Here is a 23,365-nt window from a genome sequence, read left to right on the forward strand (position 1 = left end):
AGAGGTAGAGAGAGAGAGGGAGACACAGAATCTCAAGCAGGCTCCAGGCTCCCAGCTGTCAGCACATAGCCTGATGTGGGGCTCAAACTCATGAACCGTGAGATCATTACCTGAGTGGAAGTCGGATGCTTAACAGACTGAGCCACCCAGGGGCCATTCGTTTCTCTTTTTGATCAACTCATGTGTTTTCAGGAAAATGGAACCACGGAGTTAAAATAACTGTGCCATTTCTACTATTGCCAAATTATCCAGATCTTAACAATTTGGAAAACAGTTTTGAGTCATATGTAAATGTCATGCAGCTTTGCTAAGAGAAGAATGCTATTGAAGATGATAAAGACACCTTTATAACTATTTAGGTTCTTTTTATTAATATTGTTATTTTTGTTTATTTATTTATTTTGAGAGAGACAGAGGAGCAGGGGAGGGGCAGAGGGAGAGCAAGAATCCCAAGCAGCCTCTCACCCCAGCAGGGAGTCCAACATGGGGCTCAAGGTCAGGACTGTGAGGTCATGACCTGAGCCAAAATCAACAGCTGGTTACTTAAGGGACTGAGCCACCCAGGCGCCCCTTAGTCTCTTTTTAAAACACAAAAATCAAAATCAGAGTTTGAAGGGATTCTGGATAGTCATTCAACCTTCTGAAACCTGACTTATTGTTATGCTTTTATGGTAACTGGAAAAAATATTAACTTTGCAAAGTGTATTAAACAGAAACAATGTGGCCTGGAGGAACACCATGTATTTATTTCTTCTTGCATTCTTTCAGCAAACATATATTGAGGGGATGCCACCCAGCAATATGTTTCTTCATTGCGCCCTGCAGTCCTAGCTAGTCCATTTGTTTGCACTGTATGCTCAGCTAACTGCCAGCTGTCACTCCTCTCCCCTGGGACATAAGTGGGGTATTGCAAGCTTTCAGTATCTCCTTCCCTTCTTCCTGCCTCCCCACCTCCATCCTAGTCTGGGCCCCTTCTGTCCAGGTAGGACAGGTGTCCTGTATTTTTCTGTCCCAGATCCAAATGTCATACAGAAAGTAGGGCAAATGTCAATTAAGCTGTGTCTATGTTGTCAAGTAGGTCTGTGCAGTGGAAGGAGTATTGAAGAGGGAACCAATGTCGCGGCAACTTGAGGCTTGGTGGCGATATGTATGGCCTAACCAGCAACGAGAACATGTGCCATGACAAGAAAGTAAAGATTTATAAAAACAAGGCAGAATATTTGAAAATACGATATCCTGGTAAATGTGAAAGCACTGTCACCAAAAACATAGTATTTGTTACTTCTGTTCTAATTAATTGGGAAACACATCGGCAGCGATGGGATTACGGGAATTATTTAAGAGGGCTGAACAGCCTCTTATTATGAAAGAGCAGGGGGAAGGCACTCCAGGTACAGGGTTAGGCATGGGAATAGTCAAGAGAGTAAGGCAAATGTACATTTAGTAAAGTTCTTGACCAAATGTTTGCAGAATTGGTTCATTTTATGGTAAGAGATTTTCCATTTTTTAAAAATTGCTTTTGGTTGGAGACATAGAATTACTACTAGGAAGAATTACTAGTCATTTCATATTATATGTTTAAAATGTAATCTTTATGAACCTCCTGGAATGTAGAAATCACTCCAATTTTTCTATGAGGAAACCAAGGAATAACTTCCATTGTTACACAGCAATCAATGGCAAATCCTTAATTGACTCCAATGTATTTGTTTCAGACAAAAGGACACAATCTGAGTCTCCTAAAAAGAATCTAAAATTGAAAGATTCTATCAGGAGAAAGCTTCATGAGCATGCCTGGGTGGCTCAGTCAGTTAAGCGTCTGACTCTTAGTTTCAACTCAGGTCATGATCTCCCTGTTTATGAGTTTGAGCCCTCCATTAGGCTCTCTGCCCCCCTCCCCTCAAAAAATAAACTTAAAAAAAAAAAAGGCTTTATGGGTTTGAGAGTAACAGAGGTTAGGCCTGATGACACTTCACATACAGTTTTAAAATTTTCAAAGTGGAAAGAAAATACTTTAATAAAAGATTTCAAAATATATATTTTTTTGGGGGGTGGAGGAGTATGGAGCAAAAACCAAACCATGGGTGGAGGGGATTTACATTCCAGGGCTGATTCCACCACGTCGGATCAGCATTCATCTTCCTTAGGTCTCATTTCTTCTCCAATAATCTGGATTTTTTAGACCCTCTTAAACAGAAGCTTTTCTTTTGTTATTTATTAAAAAACTTAATGCTTATTTATTTTTGAGACACGGGGAGACAGAGCACGAGTGGGGGAGGGGCAGAGAGAGAGGGAGACACAGAATCCGAAGCAGGCTCCAGGCTCTGAGCTGTCAGCACAGAGCCCAAGGCGGGCCTCGAACTCCGCAAACTCACCCACCATGAGATCATGACCTGAGCTGTCGTGGGAGGCTTAGCCTACTGAGCCACCCAGGCGCCCCTAAAATAGAAGCTTTTCAATTCTTTCTCAGCGAGGTTAAGGAAAGGCATTTTAGGTAACAGGGCAGGAAATAGAACCATTGGTAAGGACAGTATCATCACTCAGGGTGCCCAGAAATCCCCCCAGGGTGATGATGCAGCCTGGTGCCCTTCACTACTTGTTATGTACGTAACTTAATATTTAAAGAACATCCTGGTCTTCATTTCTACCATTATTAAGGCAGCTAAGCTGTAATTACAGATGTGAGGTGTACTTTACTAATACATCGTGAGGTGGCCTAGGTTATAGTTAAGGGCTAGGCTCTGGGGTCAGCTGAAACTGCCTGGGTTCAAACGTTGTCCTGTCACTTGCTGGGCAGCCTTGAGGAATTTCGTCTGTTAAACGTGAATTTTCAAACGAAAACAATCCCCATACCACAGAGCGTCTGCGTGGACGGATCAGTGCAGGGCACAGTAAAAGCCAATGAACGTTCGCCTCAAGGTAAAGACTTTTCAAAGGGATTAACGGGACATTTGATTAGAACTAGCTGACAATTACATTTTAGAGGGATCCCTTTTTCAAGCAAAAAGTCGTTTCTATCTAAATTTGCACAAGCTTCGATTTTGCTGCATCGGACTTTAGTGAAGCAAGATAATTCACAGCTAGTGCTATTTACTTCTTGCGAGGCGGTTTTGATTTTATAAACCCTTTAATTGTTCAGAAACCAACCGATCAGGGACGGACCATCAGATCAGCACTGGTAGCAAATGACTCCAAGGTCAGGGTTTCTGGCTTCTGTGCGGTCTCTGTCGCTTCAAGACACGCGTACGTCGACTTGACTGGGAGGAGGTGTTTGGATACACCGTTTTCCGTCCCAGAGAAAAATAAAGGCTTGCATTTGGCACCGGCACGTAGCGGGCTTTGAACCTCAGACAGCAGAGCCCATTACGTAACTCCACGGCTGCCGGGGATAAAGTTACAACGTCTGCGACTGTCCCGGCCTCCACGAGTTGTGCGAGCGGCTGTTACGGCCGTTTATGTTTGAATTTCCCTGAACCGCTGGGTGTGGGCTGCGGCGCTGGCCCGCCCCGGAAAACCTCCGGGCTCCTTCCCGCCACCCGCAGGCCCAGCCCCTCCGGGGGTCCCCGCGGGGTGGTGGGAAGGCCCGGCGGCGCTGGGCCCTGGGCCGCCCGGCGAGCAGTCCTCGGCGCCTCGCTCCACCGCCCTCAGTCCGTCCCCAGCCACGCCCAGCCCCGCGCGCCTAGCTGACGGTTGCCGGAGGCCCCAATTTTGAATTTACAGGCCCAGCCCCCGAACCCCGGAGCGCGCCGCCGGCTCCCCATTGGCCGGCGACGGTCACGTGGAGGTGCCGGCGCGCGCCGGCCATGTTGGAGAGTGCGGCGCCACTGCCCGCGCCACCTCCGCCCCCCGCCGCCCTCCTCCCTCCCCACCCCCCCCCGCCCGCCGCTCCGCGCCGCCTGAGAGGAAACAAAGTGCTGCGGGCGGGAGACTCGGTGGCGGCGGCGGCGCGCGGACCCAGCTCGGCCCCTCCCGGTCACCCTCGCCCCAAATCTTCCAGAGTGTGTGTGTGAGTGTGTGTGCGTGTTTTCTTAAAAGGGCATTTTACGATCGATTGATTGGCAGTCTTCCCCCTTTGCCCTTTGTGCCGTAACCCGGCTCCTGCCAACCCAGGTGCTTCTCCCTTCCCACGCCGGCTTCTCCGCGGGCGCGGGTCGTCGGTTTGTGCCTTCGGATCATCGCTTCGCCCTCTGCAGCTCCTTACGCGTCCCGTGCTGCCCGCGGCTTCCCCGCTCTGCTCTGCCCGCCAGCCGCCCCGCCGCCCGCCATGGCGACCGCGACCCCCGTGCCGCCGCGGTCGGGTAGCCGCACCGGCGGCCCCGCTACGCCGCTGAGCCCCACGCGGCTGTCGCGGCTGCAGGAGAAGGAGGAGCTGCGCGAGCTCAACGACCGCCTGGCCGTGTACATCGACAAGGTGCGCAGCCTGGAGACAGAGAACAGCGCGCTGCAGCTGCAGGTGACGGAGCGTGAGGAGGTGCGCGGACGCGAGCTCACCGGCCTCAAGGCGCTCTACGAGACCGAGCTGGCGGACGCGCGACGCGCGCTCGACGACACGGCCCGCGAGCGCGCCAAGCTGCAGATCGAGCTGGGCAAGTTCAAAGCCGAGCACGACCAGCTGCTCCTCAAGTGAGTGCTCGTCTGGGGGCCGCATTAGCTCACGCGAGGGGCGGGGGGCGCAGCCCCAGGGCGGGAGGACCGGGGCCGAGTGCCCACGCCCTTTGGAAGGCGAAAGAATACAGTGTTTCTTAGCGGGGAGAGGGGTCGCGGAGGAGGGTTCGAGTTGTAGCGACGGTGTGACCGAGAGATGCACATTTCCGACTGCCCGCTCTTTAGCAGGGCCGGGTGGAGCGCGCACCTGAGGCCGCCAAGGTGGATTGGCCAGCCTCGGACCTCGAACCCCGAGATCCAGAAGGGTTCTCCGGCCGGGAATGCCCGGCGGGCCCCAGGTGTGGGGAGGTGGCGTCTGGGCGCGCGCTCCAATGCGCGTTCCTGTTTCCGGCCGGGCCAGAGACAAAGCGGCTGGTGGGTTTGCGGCGCAGGGATGGCCGGCCGGGAAGATGGTCTGCCCGCCTCAAGAATGAATGAGCTGTGCGCGGGCGGAGAGAGGAAGGGGAGGGACCTGCCTCCAGCGTCCCCGTCTCCCGGGGGTGGGTCCCGCTTTGGCGCGCTCAATCTGGGCCCTGTGAAATTTTGCAATCGTTCTACGCCTGTCTTGGGCGGGGTCTGAACTGAGCGCCTCTGCCGGCCCAGGCCGAGTTGGGGTTTTAAGCTCTTTAGCTTTCTCTAGGGAAAGGTGCCGTTTCTAAGAAGATAGTCGCGGGTCCCCTTGGGTGCTGAAAGCTGGGGTTTTGGATGGCGTGGCCACCGTTCTCTGATTCGTGGACCACATTACTCACCGCCCCTCGCCCCCCCCCCCCCCCCCCCCCCCCGGCAGCAGTCTCCTTCCCCGAGCTTTTGCACCCCCTTAATGTAGTCAGTTGGTCTTTCTGGTAATGGAGAGACCTTTTCAGCGCCCGCGTCTGTCATTGTAATTAATGACAGGCCAGGGCAGGTGTAAGGGTTGTTGTGTAAACGTGAAGTGCTGTGGCGAGTTTGTAATTATTCCACCGAAGGAGGTCTGAGTTTTCAGACCAGGGCACTGGGATAAACTAGCAAGCCTTTGCTGAGCCTACCTTGACTTTCTGGTGAGCAAAAGGGCATACTTGTAATCAACATCAGTAGGCAACTAGGGTTGATGTCATGCTTTAGATATTTGCTAAATTTGCTTCCAGAACTCGGTCTCCATCCTCCATTGTTCATTGAAATTTCTGGAGATGCTTGACTCCGACTTTGACTCTGTTTGCCTGTGAATGTCTTTCTGTCTGTGTGAATGCTCCTGTCTCTCTCTGATTTTGTATGCGTGAATCTGCCCCTCCCCCTTATTAATATTTGAAAAATGGTTCATAAAAAGTGTGTGCGCTTGATAAAAAAAAATGGGCTGACTTCTGGTGAAAGACTGTTGACAGTCTATTGTCTGTTTCCAGGAGGCAGTCGTGTTTAGCTCTTTTTGTGTTTATTTATTTGGGTGTTTAGTTTCGAAACTGAATAATCTTATTTTTCTGTTTCTTGGATTTACCAACCTTTGGAGGCATCTTTTGAAATGGGTCATTGCACTCACATTACTGTCTAATTTTTGTTACTGAATTTCTTCAAATCCTAGATGCCGACTTGCTATGAAATGCACCACTAAGAAAAAAATGTCAGGACCAGCTATGTAGGATCCATTCTGTTGGGCCCATATTTGTTTCAGAGATGTTAAAATGTGACCGATTAAGCATCTGTTATGTGCCAGTCACTGTTGTATGTTGAGAGACTACAGAGATTGTTTTAAAGAAATAAATTATTGCCCTTGTGTTGCTGAGTTGAGTACTGTAGGGGAGATACCTAACAAGCACATAAAGGTCCTATTTCATCTAATCTGAGGCATTTCGATGTTGATGCTTTTGTAATCTTTTCAGAAGTTAACTACGGAAGGTTTTTAATACAGTAACAAGACTGCCACCTGGCTGACTGTAGTTTTAAAATGCTGCCTATGGAGGGGGAGGGGGAAATTGAGGAAGCCAGTCAAAAGATACATACAGTTACAAGATAAAGTAGTAGGAATGTCATGTATAACAGGATGTCTATAGGTCATCATGTGATATATAGGAAAGTTAAGAGGTAAAATCCTAACAGTTCTCATCACAAGGAGAAATTTTTTTCCTTTTTTCTTTTTGTATCTATGTGAGAAGATGTATGTTAACTGAACCTATTGTGTTAATCATTTCTCAGTATATGTAAATCAAACAATTTGCTGTACACCATGAGCTTACACAGTGATGTGTGTCATTTGTCAATTAAAGTGTAAAAACATGCGGGGCACCTGGGTGGCTCAGTCGGTTAAGCGTCCAACTTTGGCTCAGGTCGTGCTCTCACGGTTCATGGGTTTGAGCCCCATGTTGGGCTCTGTGCTGACAGCTGAGAGCCTGGAGCCTGGTTCAGATTCTGTCTCCCTCTCTCTGCCCCTCCCCCACTTGTGTTCTGTCTCTCAAAAATAAATAAACATTAAAAAAAGTGGAAAAAAATGCTGTGTGTGGATTGTAAGATGCATACTAGTTTTAGCAAGATTAAAAAGTAAAATATACATATATTAGAATCAATAAAATAACGTATGTGATATAATTTTACATAATAACAGGTGCCAGGGTAGTAAAGATAAACTAGGGTGAAGGGATGGTGTGGTTAAGGAATTTTGCTACTAAATGGGCTTTCATTTTTCTTGTTGACTAAAGAAGTCTTTTTGAAAATATGTAATCATAATATCTATTACATGAGTATTATTTTTTCCCTGAAGCTTTCTGGGCTTAAGATGTGCTGTGTGTAGGGGCGCCTGGGTGGTTCAGTCGGTTGAGTGACCGACTTGGCTCCGGTCATGATCTCGAGGTCTGTGAGTTCGAGCCCCGCGTCACGCTCTGTGCTGACAGCTCAGAGCCCAGAGCCTGCTTCGGATTCTGTGTCTTCCTCGCTCTCTGCCCCTCCCCCGCTCATGCTCTGTCAAAAATAAAAAAACTTTAAAAAAAAAATTAAAAAAATGTGCTGTGTGTAGCTGACATCCTAGGAATTGACCTGATTTCGACGCACTGTCTAGATCACATACTTTTCTTTTCTTGGTTTCTTCCCTCATTTTGTTGGAGAACATCCTTAAGCAACTGACTCAGAAAAGATGGCAGGATGTAAACTTCCTTTTTTTTTTTTTTTTTTTTTTAAGTTTATTGGTAGAAAGAGAGTACAAACAGGGAAGGGGCAGAGTGAGAAGGAAAATCCCAAGCAGACTCTTTGCTGTCAGCACCCTGAGTGGGACTCTATCTCAGGAACTGTGAGATCATGACTTGAGCCTGAATCAAGAGTTGGTCGCTTAATCACCGAGCCCCCGCAAGTTCCCCAGGATTTAAACTTTCTGAGTCCCATGTGTCTGAAAATAACTTTGTTTTGTCATGCTTGGTTAGTAGTTGGGTTAGGTATAGAATATTGGTTCTAACCTTTTTCCTCAGAACTTGGGAATTACGATATTGCTCCCTTGTCTTCTAGTGGCCTGTGTTGTAGTATCTGTCTGATGTCAGTCACAGTTATTTTCTTTTGGTAATTGCTTTTGGTTTTCTTCTTTGGAAGCTTTGGAATTTTCTTTTATCCTGATTTTCTGAAATTGGATGGCAATGAGTCTAGGAAAGGATATTGCTGTTATGCATCCCACCTGTTACAAGTGGTTGCTTTCTATTTAAAGTCTTGAACTTTATTTAGCTCTGGGAAATTTATTTTATTCCAAATCTTTCTGTTCCTTGTTTTCTTTCTTTTTTCTGGTTGGGATGTTAACCACTTTTGTCTCTTGTCTCTTTTTTTTCTTTTTCCATTCTGGGAAATTACTTTGATTCTTCTCTAGTTGAGTAGTGACTTTTTATTTAATTACTTAATTTATTTTTCAGTAGTGACATTTTAAAGACTGAAGTCATGCTTTTAATTCCAAGAAATTTTTTTGTACAGATATTTCTCTTTTATTCAATTTGTTTCTATTTTATTTATTTTTTATTTTTTCTTTAACATTTATTTTTTGAAAGAGAGAGACAGAGTGTGAGCAGGGGAGGGGCAGAGAGAGACAAGGAGACAGAATCCGAGCAGGTTCCAGGCTCCGAGCTGTCAGCTCAGAGCCCAGTGCGGGGCTCGAACTCACAAGCTGTGAGATCATGACCCGAACCGGAGTCAGATGCTTAACTGACTGAGCCACCCAGGCGCCCCAATTTGTTTCTGTTTTAAGGATGTATTATTTTCTTTAATCTGTCTGAAGGTAATATTTAGGATTTTCTTGTTAAAATACTTTTCACTGGATGATCTCTTTTTTCCTCCCTGTTCATTTGTTCTTTTTGTTTGGATTGGATTTTTTCTTGCAAGTGATTTTTGTCACATGTGTGATCCTTCTCGCTTGTCAACATTTACAAATGAATTGGTTGAGCATCAGTGCTTTAGTTGTTTAGGTAGCTCCTTCCCTGGCTTTTCTAATGGAAGAACACATTAGGACCTCTTTATATCTCATTGGGATGTGCTGTGGACTAACTGGTTGGAAAGCCTGCAGTTAGGCTAAGGGATGCTGAGGAGAATCAGATATAAAGCTGTTCATGAGTTCATGCCCCCATTTTAAGTCTCCCTCACTTTCCCCTGTAGTCCTTATGTGCATATTTTGTGATATGTACTTTTATCTGCTTTTCATCGTTTTTTAGAAGTTCATTGGAATGTTTAATGATCCTTCTCCCATTCTCTTTGGTGCGACAGGTTTATTTATTTTTTTAAAATGTTGATATATTTTTGAGAGAGAGCTAGAGGGGGCACAAGCGCGGGGGAGGGGCAGAGAGAAGGGAAGACAGAGGATCTGAAGTGGGCTCGTTGTGAGCTGACAGCAGAGAGCTGAGTGAGTCTTTAACTCATGAACTGTGAGATCAGGAACTGAACTGGAGTTGGATGCTTAACCGACGGAGCCACCCAGGCGCCCCGATACAAATTTATTTTATGTGGCATATTTAACTGCCTTTTTATTAGGGTCTAGTGGGTGGACTAATGCTGCCTGTATGTAGTAATTCTTGGAAATCTTGGGAATAATTTAATTTTGAGCAATAGTTGCAGTATAATTTGTAAGATGTAAAGCAAGAAGTTATTTTTGTCTATTTGGGTCCATTTAGTTCTTTTATTTAAGAATAATTTTCTGTTTTTAATTTTTTATTCAGAGTTAAGAGTCTTTGTAAGTTAGTATATCATGTAAGTGGATTTAAAAAATCATAGATTCCGAAATTACTTAGTCCCTTTTTGCTTCCTCAGTACACAATGTACCTAAAGACAGAATAATTCTTGGAGATGCTTGGTCCTGCTGGAGAGTATTTGACATCCGCTTCCATCCATGTGGTCTCTCACAGGAACACATCTCAGATTTAAGATACAGCTACTCTGATTCAGTCCAAACCTAATTATATGTCATTGGAAGCTGTTTTGGTGAACAGTTTCCAAGAATGATGATGAGTGCCATCAGTCAACACTTGAAACAAAAAAGTAAAGGAAGATTGACATTGCAGAATTTCAGTGTTAACTCATTATACAGGAAAGGTAGATAGATATAAGAGAAAAGTAAGTTTGTTGGTCACTTGTTCAATAACTAATTTTATGGATGCATACTTTTTTTTTTTCGTTCGCTGATACAGGTCCACAGTTTTTTATGTAAAATCCTTAAGGCCAGGTGTGTTATAGAAGTAAAAACAATTTCAATTTTAAGGTAATATGCGTGTACCATATAGAATACCCCCAGTGGGGTCTGGGGTGGCACTCCATTGTGAAACATGTTTCTGCAAGGAAAGATATTAATAGTTATAGTCAGTGGAGAAAGACAACTAAAAATAGCCTCATATCCATTTAGGTCAGGTTTTGCCCCCAAATGAATTAATGAAAATTTTAGGTTTTAGAAACTCTGGAAGTGCATGTAAGAGAGTATGGATTTGTGTTTTTAAATTAACCGCTTCAAAAAAATAAAAAAAAATTTTTTTAATGTTTTTATTTATTTTTGAAGGAGAGAGGGAGACAGACCATGAGTGGGGGAGGAACAGAGAGGGGGAGACGCAGAATCCGAAGCAGGCTCCAAGCTCTGAGCTGTCAGCACAGAGCCTGATGCGGGGCTTGAACCCACAAACCGTGAGATCCTGACCTGAGCTGAAGTTGGACGCTTAACCAACTGAGGCCACCCAGGCACCCCCCAATTTTTTTTAATGTTTATTTATTTTTGAGAGATAGAGTGCGAGTGGGGGAGGGGCAGAGAGAGAGGGAGACACAGAATCTGAAGCACGATCCAGGCTCAGCTGTCAGCACAGAGCCTGATGCGGGGCTCGAACTCACGGACTGTGAGATCATGACCTGAGCCGAAGTCAGAGGCTCAACCGACTGAGCCACCCAGGCGCCCCTAGGAAGGAAACTTCTAATGGGAAATTTGGATTTGTGTGTGTGTAATTAAAAAATGCATACAGGTACTTATGTGCTACTAACAAGTATGTTGGGACACTGTCAACCACAATAGCATGAGGTTGGGTAGTATCGAGCAAGGGTACTTTGCAAAGTTGCAAAGTCTTAGTTTTTTGTGGCTTGGGTACTGGAATTCTTTGAGCCTGTGTTTCCTCATCTGTATAATTGAGATAAGGAGTAAGTAGTAGTGTTGTGAATCTCAGCAAGAATTAAGACACTTATATCATTTTTTAGCCTCTTATTTACTTGTGTCATAATAATGGATGAATTTTTATCCAGTAATAGTTGGATAAAATATTGCTGATAATTTACCAAGGAAAGTTGCTAAAATTTTAGCACTTTTAAAGAGTACTGAAATGCAAATATGATAAAATAATTTTTCCTGTTACTTTCCTAGTGGTGAAAGGGGTTGGGATTTACTATAAATTTGGACTTAGTGCATATATATACTTCCTTTGTTGGCTGTCTACCTATTTTAGTCACAGAATGACATTTAGGGAAGGTGCACAGACTAAACAACATCACCAGGGTTGTTCTAACATTCGTATTCAGTTTTCAAACTTAAAATAATAAATGCTAACCTGCTTTAGGGAATTTTCTTTGGACATAGGATGATTAATTTAAAAACAAAAACCTTCATCACATGTATTGCCTCGTCTTTCGGTTATGTCCTAATTTTGCTCTGGTAGAAGCAAGTTGACAGCAACACCCCGGCCTTAATATAAGAGCTATAAAATTGCATGCTAAACTTAATTTTCAGGGAAATACTTGGAAGGACGAAACCCCTAGAATTGGTGTCAAAATCTAGGAAGCAGATCCTAGGTAATTAAACTGTCATAACACTTCCTTCCTATGCTTTCAAAGGATGTCTGGTAGAGCAGGATATCTTTTAGAGTTGTTGGAATTTAATCCTTAGGTTTAATCCTATAAACTAGGTAATCTTTTAGTGTACCCAGATTCAAGAAAGTAAACACAGGATGAAAGATAAAGCAGTAAAAAAATATGCTGTTGATTTTTTTTTTTTTAATTTTAATGTTTATTTTTGAAGACAGACAGAACGTGAGTGGGAGAGGGGCAGAGAGAGAGGGAGGGAGACACAGAATCTGAAAAGGCTCCAGGCTCTGAGCTGTCAACACAGAGCCCGATCCCGGGCTCGAACCCACGATCTGTGAGATCATGACATTGGTGAAGTTGTTTGCCCAACCGACTGAGCCACCCAGGTGCCCCGATTCTTCCCACCTGCCCCCCCCCCTCCCCGCCAGCACAATCTATTAATGTTTGTCCTTTAATTTGTTCAGATGACATCACCTCTGGTATGTCTGAGTTAGAGATCTTGAGAATTTTATATCTTCAGTGTAGGTCTGTTCCATGCACAGATAGTGAGATTGAGGCTGAGGCATTACTTGAGTGATGGGAGCGTAACTGAAGTTCCCAATTATTATTGGGGTCTAAGGAAGTTTCCTAATCAGGGTTTTTAACTTCTTTTTTTCACTGTACTTCTGTGATAAGGGATTGTGTGTTGGCTGTTATATTTTGGGAATTAAAAAAAAAAAAGCTTTCTTATTACACAAAAATTATGTTTGTTATGGGAAATTAAAAAATACAGGTAAACACCAAGAAGAAAGTAAAAATCATCCTTAGTTCCGTAAAAAAGAACTCTGAAGTTTTCCTATTAATAATAAGCATATTGTTAACAAAAAATGATTCCTGTTAAATACTGATATGTAACCTTTTTTCATGCAGCACTGTTTTGTGATTATCTTCTCACATCAGCTAATGTACTATACTATCATTTAACACTTTTTAAAGCTACACTGATAACTTTTATTGGTCACTTAGCTTGCTGTGACCAAGCATGTGTACTTCTCAGTGACTGTATGTCCCCAGTTTCTCCGAGATGGTTAGAGGGCCATGTTTATCTTCTCTTACTGACAGTTAACAGGTTTTTTCCTCTGGTTAACTTAATGGTTAAATGTTAACTAACTGACTGGTTAAATGTTAACCACTGGATGAAGAAATGACAGTTTTGCCAATTTTTGATGCTACCAGCAACAGATGAGTGTCTGAGGAATTTATTTTAATTTTGGAATCTTTCTAGTTCTTGATCATTTTTATATTGTTAAGGTCATATTGCTGGTATAAAGGCATAAAATGATTGAAACTTAGGTTATAATCTTAGGTTTCTGCTGATATTTTTGGTGTATGACTAGATGATAAATGACGTTTTCCTTAGCTAATCTGTTTAGTTGGTCCTTTTTAAATATAATTTTTTGCCTTCACTGCATCTACATTTATTAATCACAGATCAAATCAGAGCCCTTTTGGTGCTGGAAGGGGTCTTGGATCATGCAGTCTAATCAACTTGATTTGTGGGTGCAGAAACTGAGAGCTAGATTAAAGTACTTACCCAAGATACAGGACAGAAGGTGCTAAGATTCATTTCACGCTTAACATGTTTGCCACACACTCTGCTAGATGCACTGTCTTTTAAGTCGTGTGATAACCCTGTTTGATGAGTGAGGAAACTTCAGGCTAAGAGAATTTAGCAGATTAGTGGTAGAGCTAGACTAGGTCTGAGCTCTGTGTTACAGCGTTGTCAGAGAGTTTTTACATGGATCATTTATTCATTTTTAAATAAGCTCTTTGGCCAACGTTGGGCTTGAACTCAACTCCAAGATAGAGTTGCACGCTCTACCGTCTGAGCCAGCCAGCCTCCCACCCCCCGTGTCATTTCTTGTAATCCTTACATCATTGCTGTTTTGCAGGTGTGATTTTGGTTTCTCTGCCTGAAGCAGGCTCACCATGCACTATCATTGGGTTGGGACTTGAAATCTTACATAAGACGGCTGATTTTCAGGTCCATTTGGTTGTTACTTTTGCAGATGGTACTGGATGTGTGTTTTTCACAGTGATAGTTCATAGCTCCCTGGAGGTGATTGTGGATTTGTCAGGAGGGTGCAGTAATGGAAGCAGCTGTTGGAAATACTGAGGGCTTCGTTCGCTCATGAGGAAAGGGTGAAGATGAATTACTGAAAAAGACTTCTTTTATCTTCCTTCTTAGAAAGCTACTTTCCTACTTTACTCTATGCCTTAATAATAATTTTAAGAGGAATTAAAATCTCTTAAGTCTTTAATACTCATGAGAGAAATACTGTTTTTTTGAATTATTTTTTTGAGAAATGTTCTTTTCATTTTTTATTCACACATTTGTGGAAATAATACTATATGCCAGGCCTTGAACCAGATGCCGCAAATAGATGGGACGCTCAGTTCTTGTTACCAAGTTGTTGACAGTCTCATGGGCAAAGCAGAAAACAAACACTATGCTATTGTGAACTGTTAATGTGGTACATTAATACAGTGTAATAAGTGTTATGATAGCAGTATCTACATGGTGCTGTGGAAGAAAAGACTAAGGCAGACAGGAGCCTTCTGAAGTTTTGAAAGACATCGCCAGGGAACTGGGCTGAGTGTTGGGAGGTAAGTAACTAGGAGTTGGCTGGAAAGCATTAGGAGAGGGTGGTTACCCAAATGGCAGTTAGTTTCCTCTAACTAGACCTGCACGCGTGCGTGTGTGTGTGTGTGTGTGTGTGTGTGTGTGTACATACCTACGCATGCACGTATGTGGTAGAGGGCGGTTGGATTTTAGGAAATGAGCCTCAAGAATTTCAGGTAGAAAAGTGACATGAACAGAAGAATGGTCTGGCCATTCTGTGGAGGAAGCAAAGAGTACAGATAAAACCCAGGTAAGAACACTTGAGGCGGGCCCTGAGCTCAGGTAGGCAGTGGGAAAGGATAGAAAGTGGATTTAAGAGATACTAAGCATGGGAGAGTCAGGAGAAGAGTTGAGGATGACCCTGCTTCCATGCATGGGTGCCTGGGGGAAGTGTTGCTTTTAGACCTTGATGGATAGGGGACTGGTTTAGAGAACCTACTCAAGGTTAGTGTGAATTAGTGGTGTTTGTTGGACTTCTAGGTGGAGATGTCACATGGCAATCTAGAGTACTTGCCTGGAGCTCTATGGAGAGACTTTGAATGGAGATACAGTTGCAGGAGCAGGGCTGATATTTGGGGATAAAGACGAAAGAGAGGAGGGGCAAAAACGTGGAAAACATCTTCATATGAGGACTGGGTAGAAAAAGGAAAAGTGGAGATGGTAAGCAATAGCCAGAGAAGCAGGACAAGAGTTGAGTCATGGGACAGAGATTTATAAAGCAATGCTAGGACAGTTTTGGTTAGATAAGTCCTAAAAGTTATTTATTACATTTGGTGGCTGGCAGATTATTGTTGATTGTGAGGAGTGCGTAATGCTAGTAACTTTGGCAGTGGGATCAAAGCCATGGGCTATAATGAAGGAAGGAGTGGGAAGAAAGATTGTGAGATTACTTGTACAAGAATGTTGGCTGTGAAGAGAAGACATTTTTATTTTAAAAAAATTTTTTTTCAGCGTTTTTTGTTTATTTTTGGGACAGAGAGAGACAGAACATGAACGGGGGAGGGGCAGAGAGAGAGGGAGACACAGAATCAGAAACAGGCTCCAGGCTCTGAGCCATCAGCCCAGAGCCTGATGCAGGGCTCGAACTCCCGGACCGCGAGATCGTGACCTGGCTGAAGTCGGACGCTTAACCGACTGCGCCACCCAGGCGCCCCGAGAAGACATTTTTAAAGTTTTATTTAAAGTAGATTCTCAGGGCACCTGGGTGGCTCAGTTGGTTAAGCGTCCACCTTCAGCTCAGGTCATGATCTCATGGTTCATGAGTTCAAGTCCCATGTCGGGCTCTGTGCTGACAGCTCAGAGCCCGGAGCCTGCTTCATATTCTTGTGTCTGCCCCTCTCTTGCTTGCACGCGCTCTCAGAAATAAAATAATAAAAACATCAAAAAAAGAAAAAGATAGATACTCATTTCAACTTTGTATCACAAAACATTGGATAGGAGACCAGAACACTTACCCTCTAAGATAATGCACTTAACCCACTTTGCCTAAAACACTTTAGTAACTTCTAGGATAAAGACTAAGACCCTCAGTATTGCCTAATTGCAAGGTGACCATATAATTTAGCATCCAAACAGGGATGCTTTTGTGTGTGAAAGAGGGAGGTATAAATTATGCTGGGACAACTGGCATGAATGGAACTTGCCCTTTGTAAACTGGGACAAGATGGTCATCCCACCTCAGACTTCTTCTCTGCACGAGCTGGCTGCTTTCTGACTCCACCTGTATCTCCCACCATACTTGGTCTTGCTCTCTCTCCTCACTCTGAAGTCCTTTATTCAACCTTGTTTACTACGCTCCCTGTTAATAGGTCCTTTGCAAAAGTGATTTCCTTGTCTGGACATGTCTTGTCCTTGGGTTAACGTCTCATCTCTCTGATGTCCACTGCATCCATTTTTTAGGGAAGTGCTTCCTGACTATCAGATGTTTTCAATTTGAGTCTTGGGAAAAAAGAAAAAAACAAAACAAAGCAAAAAGCAACCCAGGACTATACAGCAGTGTGTATGTGTGTATATAATTTAAGGACTCCAAGGATTCTCCCAAGGCTTCTCATAAAAAGAAATTACCTTCAACTATTTTCACTGCTCATTTGGAATTTTTACCTAAATGACATTATTGACTTTGTGCTTTGAAAGATGGGGAATTGAGTTCTTCATTGTGTTCTCCATAACACATTTTCTTCCTGTGACTGGCCTCGTGCATTATATTTTGGACCGGTTTAGATCAGTTTTTTGGTATTTAAAGTATTTAGTGTGGTGCTACAGATGCTTCTTTAACACCAATTAGCTCATATTTGGCTTTTAAATCGAGAAATGATATTACTGTAATTGGAGGTTGTATTGCTTTATATGTGACTTTTCCTAGTAAAGGAACCAGAAGGTCGAGAGTAGAATTTAGAGGTAGAGAAAGCTTTCAGTTGCACTTTCAGCTGTGTGTTATTTTAGTTTTATTATTTTTTAATCGAAGTGTTGTTGACACACTGTTATATTAGGTTCAGGTATACAACATAGTGATTCCATACTTGTATACTTACCCTGTGCTCACCACAAGTGTAGCTGCTGTCTGTTAAGGTATGACTCTACTTGAATACCATTGTACAACTCTGTTACAATACCAGTGACTGTATTCCCTGTACTGTGCCTTTATCCTTGTGACTTACTCATTAGGTAACTGGAAGCCTGTATTTTCCTCTCCCCTTCAACTATTTTGCCCACGCCCCTCCCCTCTGGCAACCATCTGTTTGTTCTCTGCATTTATGAGTCTGTTTCTGCTTTTCATCTTTTTCTGAAGAAGGTTTAACATGAGTGCTGCTCCCAGGATTCCCTCTCCCAAACAGGTACATTCCCTTTGGTATGTTCAGAGCTCTACTTCTTTCTGTCTCGTCTCAATTCCCGCAAGCCTGCATGACCACTCTTGTGCATTTATAAGTATCTCTTGAGGTAGTTGTAGCCACACAACTCTCTGCCTGGGTTGTCCAAATCATTTCCTGAGGTACTAGTTTTATATTATTATTGCTAGTGCTCTTGTTACAAAACTGCATAGGTTTTGAGAGGATTGTTCCAACTTTATGTTTCCATTTGATCTATTAGTGGAAGGGTTTTCAGGAACACACATGTTGTGTTACGGCAGAAATGCCTGTACGTACTACGGACATAATCTCCCACAGAACTGAGTAGTCATTAGTTTTTCTTCTCTATACCATCTTTTGTTTACTTACGGAAATGGCATTTTTTCCCACTTAGTTTTATCTAATTATATAGAAAGACTTGATACTAACTCTTAAAACATCAAGTCATTTGGAATCATGAGTTTTTTTTTTTAATTTTTTTTTTTAACGTTTATTTATTTTTGAGACAGAGACAGAGCATGAATGGGGGAGGGGCAGAGAGAGAGGGAGACACAGGATTGGAAGCAGGCTCCAGGCTCTGAGCCATCAGCCCAGAGCCTGACGCGGGGCTTGAACTCACGGACCGCGAGATCGTGACCTGGCTGAAGTCGGACGCTTAACCGACTGCGCCACCCAGGCGCCCCTTGTTTTGTTTTTTAAAGTAGGCTCCATGCCCAGCGTGGGCCCCAATGCAGGGCTTGAACTCCCAACCCGGAGATCAAGACCTGAGCTGGTGCTTAGGTACCCTGACCCCACCCGGGTCCCCTGATCACGTGGGTTTTATATTGGGAATGCAAGGTTGGTTCAGTCTGTGAAAGTCTATAATGTAATAAACCATATTAATAGAATGAAGGGCAAAAACCCTCTCACTGGATGCATAAGAAATATTTGACAAAGTACACTGCTCTTTCATTGTAAAAATATTCGAATGAGGAATAAAAGGGAGCTTCTTAACCTGATGAAGAGTATCTATGAAAAATTTACGGCTAATATACTGGATGGTCAAGACTGGCTGCTTTCTTCCTAAGACCAGGAACAGGACAAGGTCGCCCACTGTCACTACTTGTTAACATTATCAGTGTACCGGGCGTTCTAGCCAGGGCGATTAGGCAAGAAAAAGAAGTAAAAGGCATCCACATTAGGAACAGAGTGGTAAAACTGTTTCTATTTGCAGGTGCCATGCTTTCATAGGCGATCCTAAGGAATTTAATAAAAAAAACAAAAGCAAAACTCTTGAGAGCTAGTAAGTTCAACAAAGTTTACGACATGGGAGCAATATACAGAACTCAAGTATATTTCTGTACATTAGCCATGAAGAATGAGCAGTCTAAAAATGAAGGTAAGAAAACTCCATTTTTAGCAGCATCAGAGGGAATGAATTACATAGGAATAAATTGAACAGAAGTATAAGACTTGTACACTGAAAACTATAAATGAAAGAAGACCTACATAAATGGAAAGATATCCCATGTTTATGGATTGGAAGATGTTAAGGTGCCCTTTCTCCTCAAATTGACCTGCAGATTCAGTGCAATCTCTATCAAAGTCACAGCTGCCTTTTTGCAGACGTTGACAAGTTAAGCCTAAAATTCATACAGAAATTTGTGGTACCCAGAGTAGCCAAAACAATCTTGACAAAAAACAAAATTGGAGGATTCAGTTTCTGATTTTAAATTTCACTCCAAAGCTCCATTAATGTGTGTGTTATTGACATAAGGACAGGAAAGCTTCAGGTTTTAATGATTGGTTTTCAGCAGGAAAATTGCCACAAGGATCAAGAAGGTGGTCCTGTGGTACTTCCTTCTTCCATACTCCTTATAGGTGTGTTAGAGTTCCTCATTTTCCTCCCATATCCTAGCGTCTAGGCATTCTGGAAAATGTAATTTTTACCTTTCCAGTTGAGGAAAGCACAACTAGGAGGATGGAACAGACGTTGGGTGAGTTAATCCACGTGAGAGTTTTTCTCAGTTGTCTGATGACTGTTGTATGTCCCTTTATATTCAGAAGTGTTTCTCAGAAGCTGATAGAAAGCTGTGTGCGTAAGTGGGGCTTCTTGACCAAGCTTCCCGGGGGTGATAGGGCAGGATCACGTCACTGGGAATACCCACTGTCATGTTTTCAAGTCTTCCTTGGGCTTTGCTGCCCAGCCTGCTGTAAGCTGAGAGAGGCTGAGAGCGGGTTCGGTGTCTGGAGGGTCCACTGAGCTCCCCTACCCTCTGTGTGGTACTGCTGCCTTCAGGTGTGTTGTGTAACTACCAGGTCTAGGAATCTGCCCCACTCTCCTCAGAGAGGAGATCTGTCATCTTTGCCACGGTGGATGAGGGTCCATTGACCCAGGAGTGTGGTATGGAGTGGTTATTTGCTTTGCTTTGTAATAGATTGTCAGCTAGTTGTACTTCGGAGTTACCAAGGTATCTCTTGTTATCAACAACGTCTGCAGTATAAAGTAGGTTACTTCTCAGATATCCCTGTGCCTGGCTTAGGATTCAGCACTCTTGTGTTGGCTAAGCTCGTTTTCACTTATCCATCCATGTGCAGCTTCCAAGATTTTGTCATTTTCCCTTTGCCTTTGCCATTGTGAATTTGTGCCTTTGCTTGTTTTAGTTGGGTTTCTGGAGTCATGTGTAATGTGGTGTTTTAACCCAGAAGTTTCGGGAGTCCTGTTTAATGTGACATTTTTACCCTGAAGTTGTATCATGTACTCTTGGAGCGCTGTGTATCAAGAAGGCTGCCGACAAATTTGATGTGTTAAGACAATTCTATATGATTGGTTGATTCCCTCATGAGAGTGGAGTCTCTTTGTGGACAGGGTTAGTGTCTGACTTTGTTTCCTGTTGTATCAGTACATTTTTCCAGTACCCTCTAGGCTCTCCTAAGATAATTATTGACTTAATGATTACCATTTTCTCAGGAGGCTATTTTCCTACAAGATTGGGTTGTGTGAAACCCATAGAGGAGCAGTAAAGTAGTCATACTAGTAATTTCTAACTTGTTTTTCTGATTTAATTTCCTTCAAAGTATTGATTACCTCTGCCATATATAAATGTGTTTACTGTGTGCCTCTACCTACCAGAAAATACCTTCCATAAGAGCAGGGACTTGTTATATTTTGTTCACTGCTGGTTTCCAAGCCCTCTGATAAGTGGTCAGGCACACAGTGGCGGTTACTGGTTTTTTTTTTTTTTCCTTAATTCATTTTTTGTTAGGATTTAAGGTCTAAGTCTGTGCTATAAGCAAGCACAGAAGTAACTGTGAATCTCTTTCGTTCGAAGAAATAGATGTGAGGTCCAGTTTGAGTCTTATTTGGTATTTTTCCTAATTATAACCTAATTTCAATTAGGTTTTGCCTGATTGTGATTGGATTGCTGCTAATTTGTTGACTGCTCAGCTTATTGAATAACTAGCAGAATTTTACTCCCACAAAAAAATATTAATTTCAACCTTTGGGCTTGTATAGAAGCATCTTAGTCCTTTTACTTGTGCCAGAGGAGACCCTCGTTCATGGAAATTGTGATCATATGACTTTCTAGAGATTTTGTGTATTATTACATTGAGCTTAATTGCAGAGGAATTCATTTATTTTCCTCAGTAAAACTACTGTTGATCACATTCCTTTTTCCCTTGGAAAGGAAGATACTTTGGGGACAGAATTGAAGCTGGTGAGGGGCGCCTGGGTGGCGCAGTCGGTTAAGCGTCCGACTTCAGCCAGGTCACGATCTCGCGGTCCGTGAGTTCGAGCCCCGCGTCGGGCTCTGGGCAGATGGCTCAGAGCCTGGAGCCTGTTTCCGATTCTGTGCCTCCCTCTCTCTCTGCCCCTCCCCTGCTCTGTCTCTCTCTGTCCCCCCAAAAAATAAATAAACGTTGAAAAAAAAAATTAAAAAAAAAAAAGAATTGAAGCTGGTGAATGAATATTGGAGCAAATGCTTATTTAACAGCGTTTTGAGTACAGTGTTATTTGAAATAGATTAGTTTAACTAAAGACAAGGTTTGCGTTTGGGTATATTAATAATCCTTACCTTAAATTCAAAGGGAAGTTTATTTTTTCTTAAAAAGCCTAGACCATGGTTAGATAGATGGTAAAGGCCATGTTCATTTTGAACTCCAGGTGTGAAGAGAGCCTCAGAAGTTGCACTGATAGTCACTTGAATAATTGCTGTCGTGTGGAGTGGTGTCCAGCTGCCATCAGACAACTGTCAGAAGAAGCTTACGGTGTATCCCAGCACAGGGCTCAAACGGCTGGCCATACTTGGCCTGGCTGTCCGTGTAGAGTAGGTCTATTCTGGGGGATTTAAAATCCTTGCTTTGTGGTTATGTTAGAAATAACGGTTTATATAGAATGGTTTCTGTTAGGTTATCTGGCTGTAGGTGAAAAACGAAATAGCTTTTCCATTTCACCCTCTGTCATTTATTTGTTTTTTCTAAATAAGAATGGTCCTGAAGTGAAATGTCAGTGCTGAGTGCTGAGTTAAGAAAGGCAGCTGGACAGAGAAGGGGTGTCATTGGCATGGATTTCTTGTGTTCATTTTTCATTTTTTTTTTATCATCTCATTTCTATCTAGGGTATCACGATACGTGCATTAGGGAAAATTTTCAATCTGTTTGTTGTGTCTGTTCTTCAAAAAAACTATTTTAATGTTTTTATTTTTGGGAGAGAGACAGAGTGCAAGCAGACAGGGGCAGAGAGAGAGAGAGAGAGAGAGAGAGAGAGAGAGAGAGACTCTAAAGCAGGCTCCAAGGCTGTTAACACAGAGCTTACTGTGGGGCTTGAACCCATGAACCCTGAGGTCATGACCTGAGCCGAAGTCAGACACTTAACCGACTGAGCCACCCAGGTGCCTCGAGCGTCTATTTTTCTATAAGATGAACCTGGCAATCTTTAAGGGCTTCTCCCAATTGCTAAGAAGTGATCTAAGAAACCAGAGTTGCATAGTATTTTGCTGTAGAATATTATGAGTGGATTTTAAAACTGACTTGAGAATGGTCTATTTTTGGTTTCCTTACACTATTCTTTTGCCTGACCTGTTAAAGTAGTAATAAAAAACCCCACATACTTGTATTTCTATTTTTTATTTAGAAGCATGAATATTCCTGGTCTGGTTTTTTGTTTTGTTTTTGTTTTGTTTGTCAAATTTAGAGCTTTTACAATTCTATATTCTTAAGTCTCTCAGTATTTATTGAACACAAATTTTTGCCCTTGTCCATGCTTGGTTATATGCAGCATAATAATCTTTGGTGAATTTCATGGAAATGACATTGAATATCCAGAAACTTTATTTATTTACTTACTTTCTTACATACATACAGAAACTACATACCTTTCTAGGTATGTAATTATTAGAACAACTGAGAGACCATCTATAATTTGGGTCTCTTATTTTGAATTGCTTAATGGAACTCTTTGTACCCATATATACTCTATATATGAAAATCAAAGAACAAGGGCAAAAGGGCTTTTTTGAGAAAATACATTGAAAATTACGGCACTTGTGACAGAAGGAAACCAAACCGAAGCAAAGCATGTGTATAGTTCCTATCCTGAAAACTAACACAGATTCTTTGTTCACAGATACATTGTAGGTGATACAGAGAAGCTGAGCTCCAGGGTGGGTGCTTGGCTGGCTGGGTCAGTAGAGCATGTGACTTAATCTCAGGGTCTTGAGTTCAAACCTCATGTGGAGCTTACTTAAAATTAAAAAAAAAAAAAAAAAAAAAAGTTGAGCTCCAAGATTTTTTTTGTAGTTGTGCTACTGGCCAAACTAGACAATTCATTTAGCTGAGCATTTGTGATACAAACTGACCTGTGTGACCAACAAAATGTTAACAGAAGGGCAATAATTTGCCATTATCTAATTAAACTGTTGTGTAATGAGTTTCAGATTATGTTCTAAGTGTGTGTCCCTCTAAGTTTACTTCTTGGTTTCTG

At 42.8% G+C, this 23,365-nt stretch overlaps 1 protein-coding gene across 1 annotated transcript in view; it reads left to right on the plus strand.

The window, feature by feature from the left end:
- Positions 1 to 3,870: 3,870 nt before the first annotated feature.
- Positions 3,871 to 23,365, plus strand: part of LMNB1 (lamin B1) — a 54,775-nt gene continuing 35,280 nt past the window's right edge. The window contains exon 1 of the mRNA XM_027076795.2: positions 3,871 to 4,623. Within this exon, the coding sequence (XP_026932596.1) occupies positions 4,265 to 4,623 (359 nt within the window). The 5' untranslated portion in view covers positions 3,871 to 4,264. The remainder of the gene's footprint in view (positions 4,624 to 23,365) is intronic.

Source organism: Acinonyx jubatus, chromosome A1 (assembly GCF_027475565.1).
Source record: "Acinonyx jubatus isolate Ajub_Pintada_27869175 chromosome A1, VMU_Ajub_asm_v1.0, whole genome shotgun sequence".
NCBI classification, from domain to species: domain Eukaryota; kingdom Metazoa; phylum Chordata; class Mammalia; order Carnivora; family Felidae; genus Acinonyx; species Acinonyx jubatus.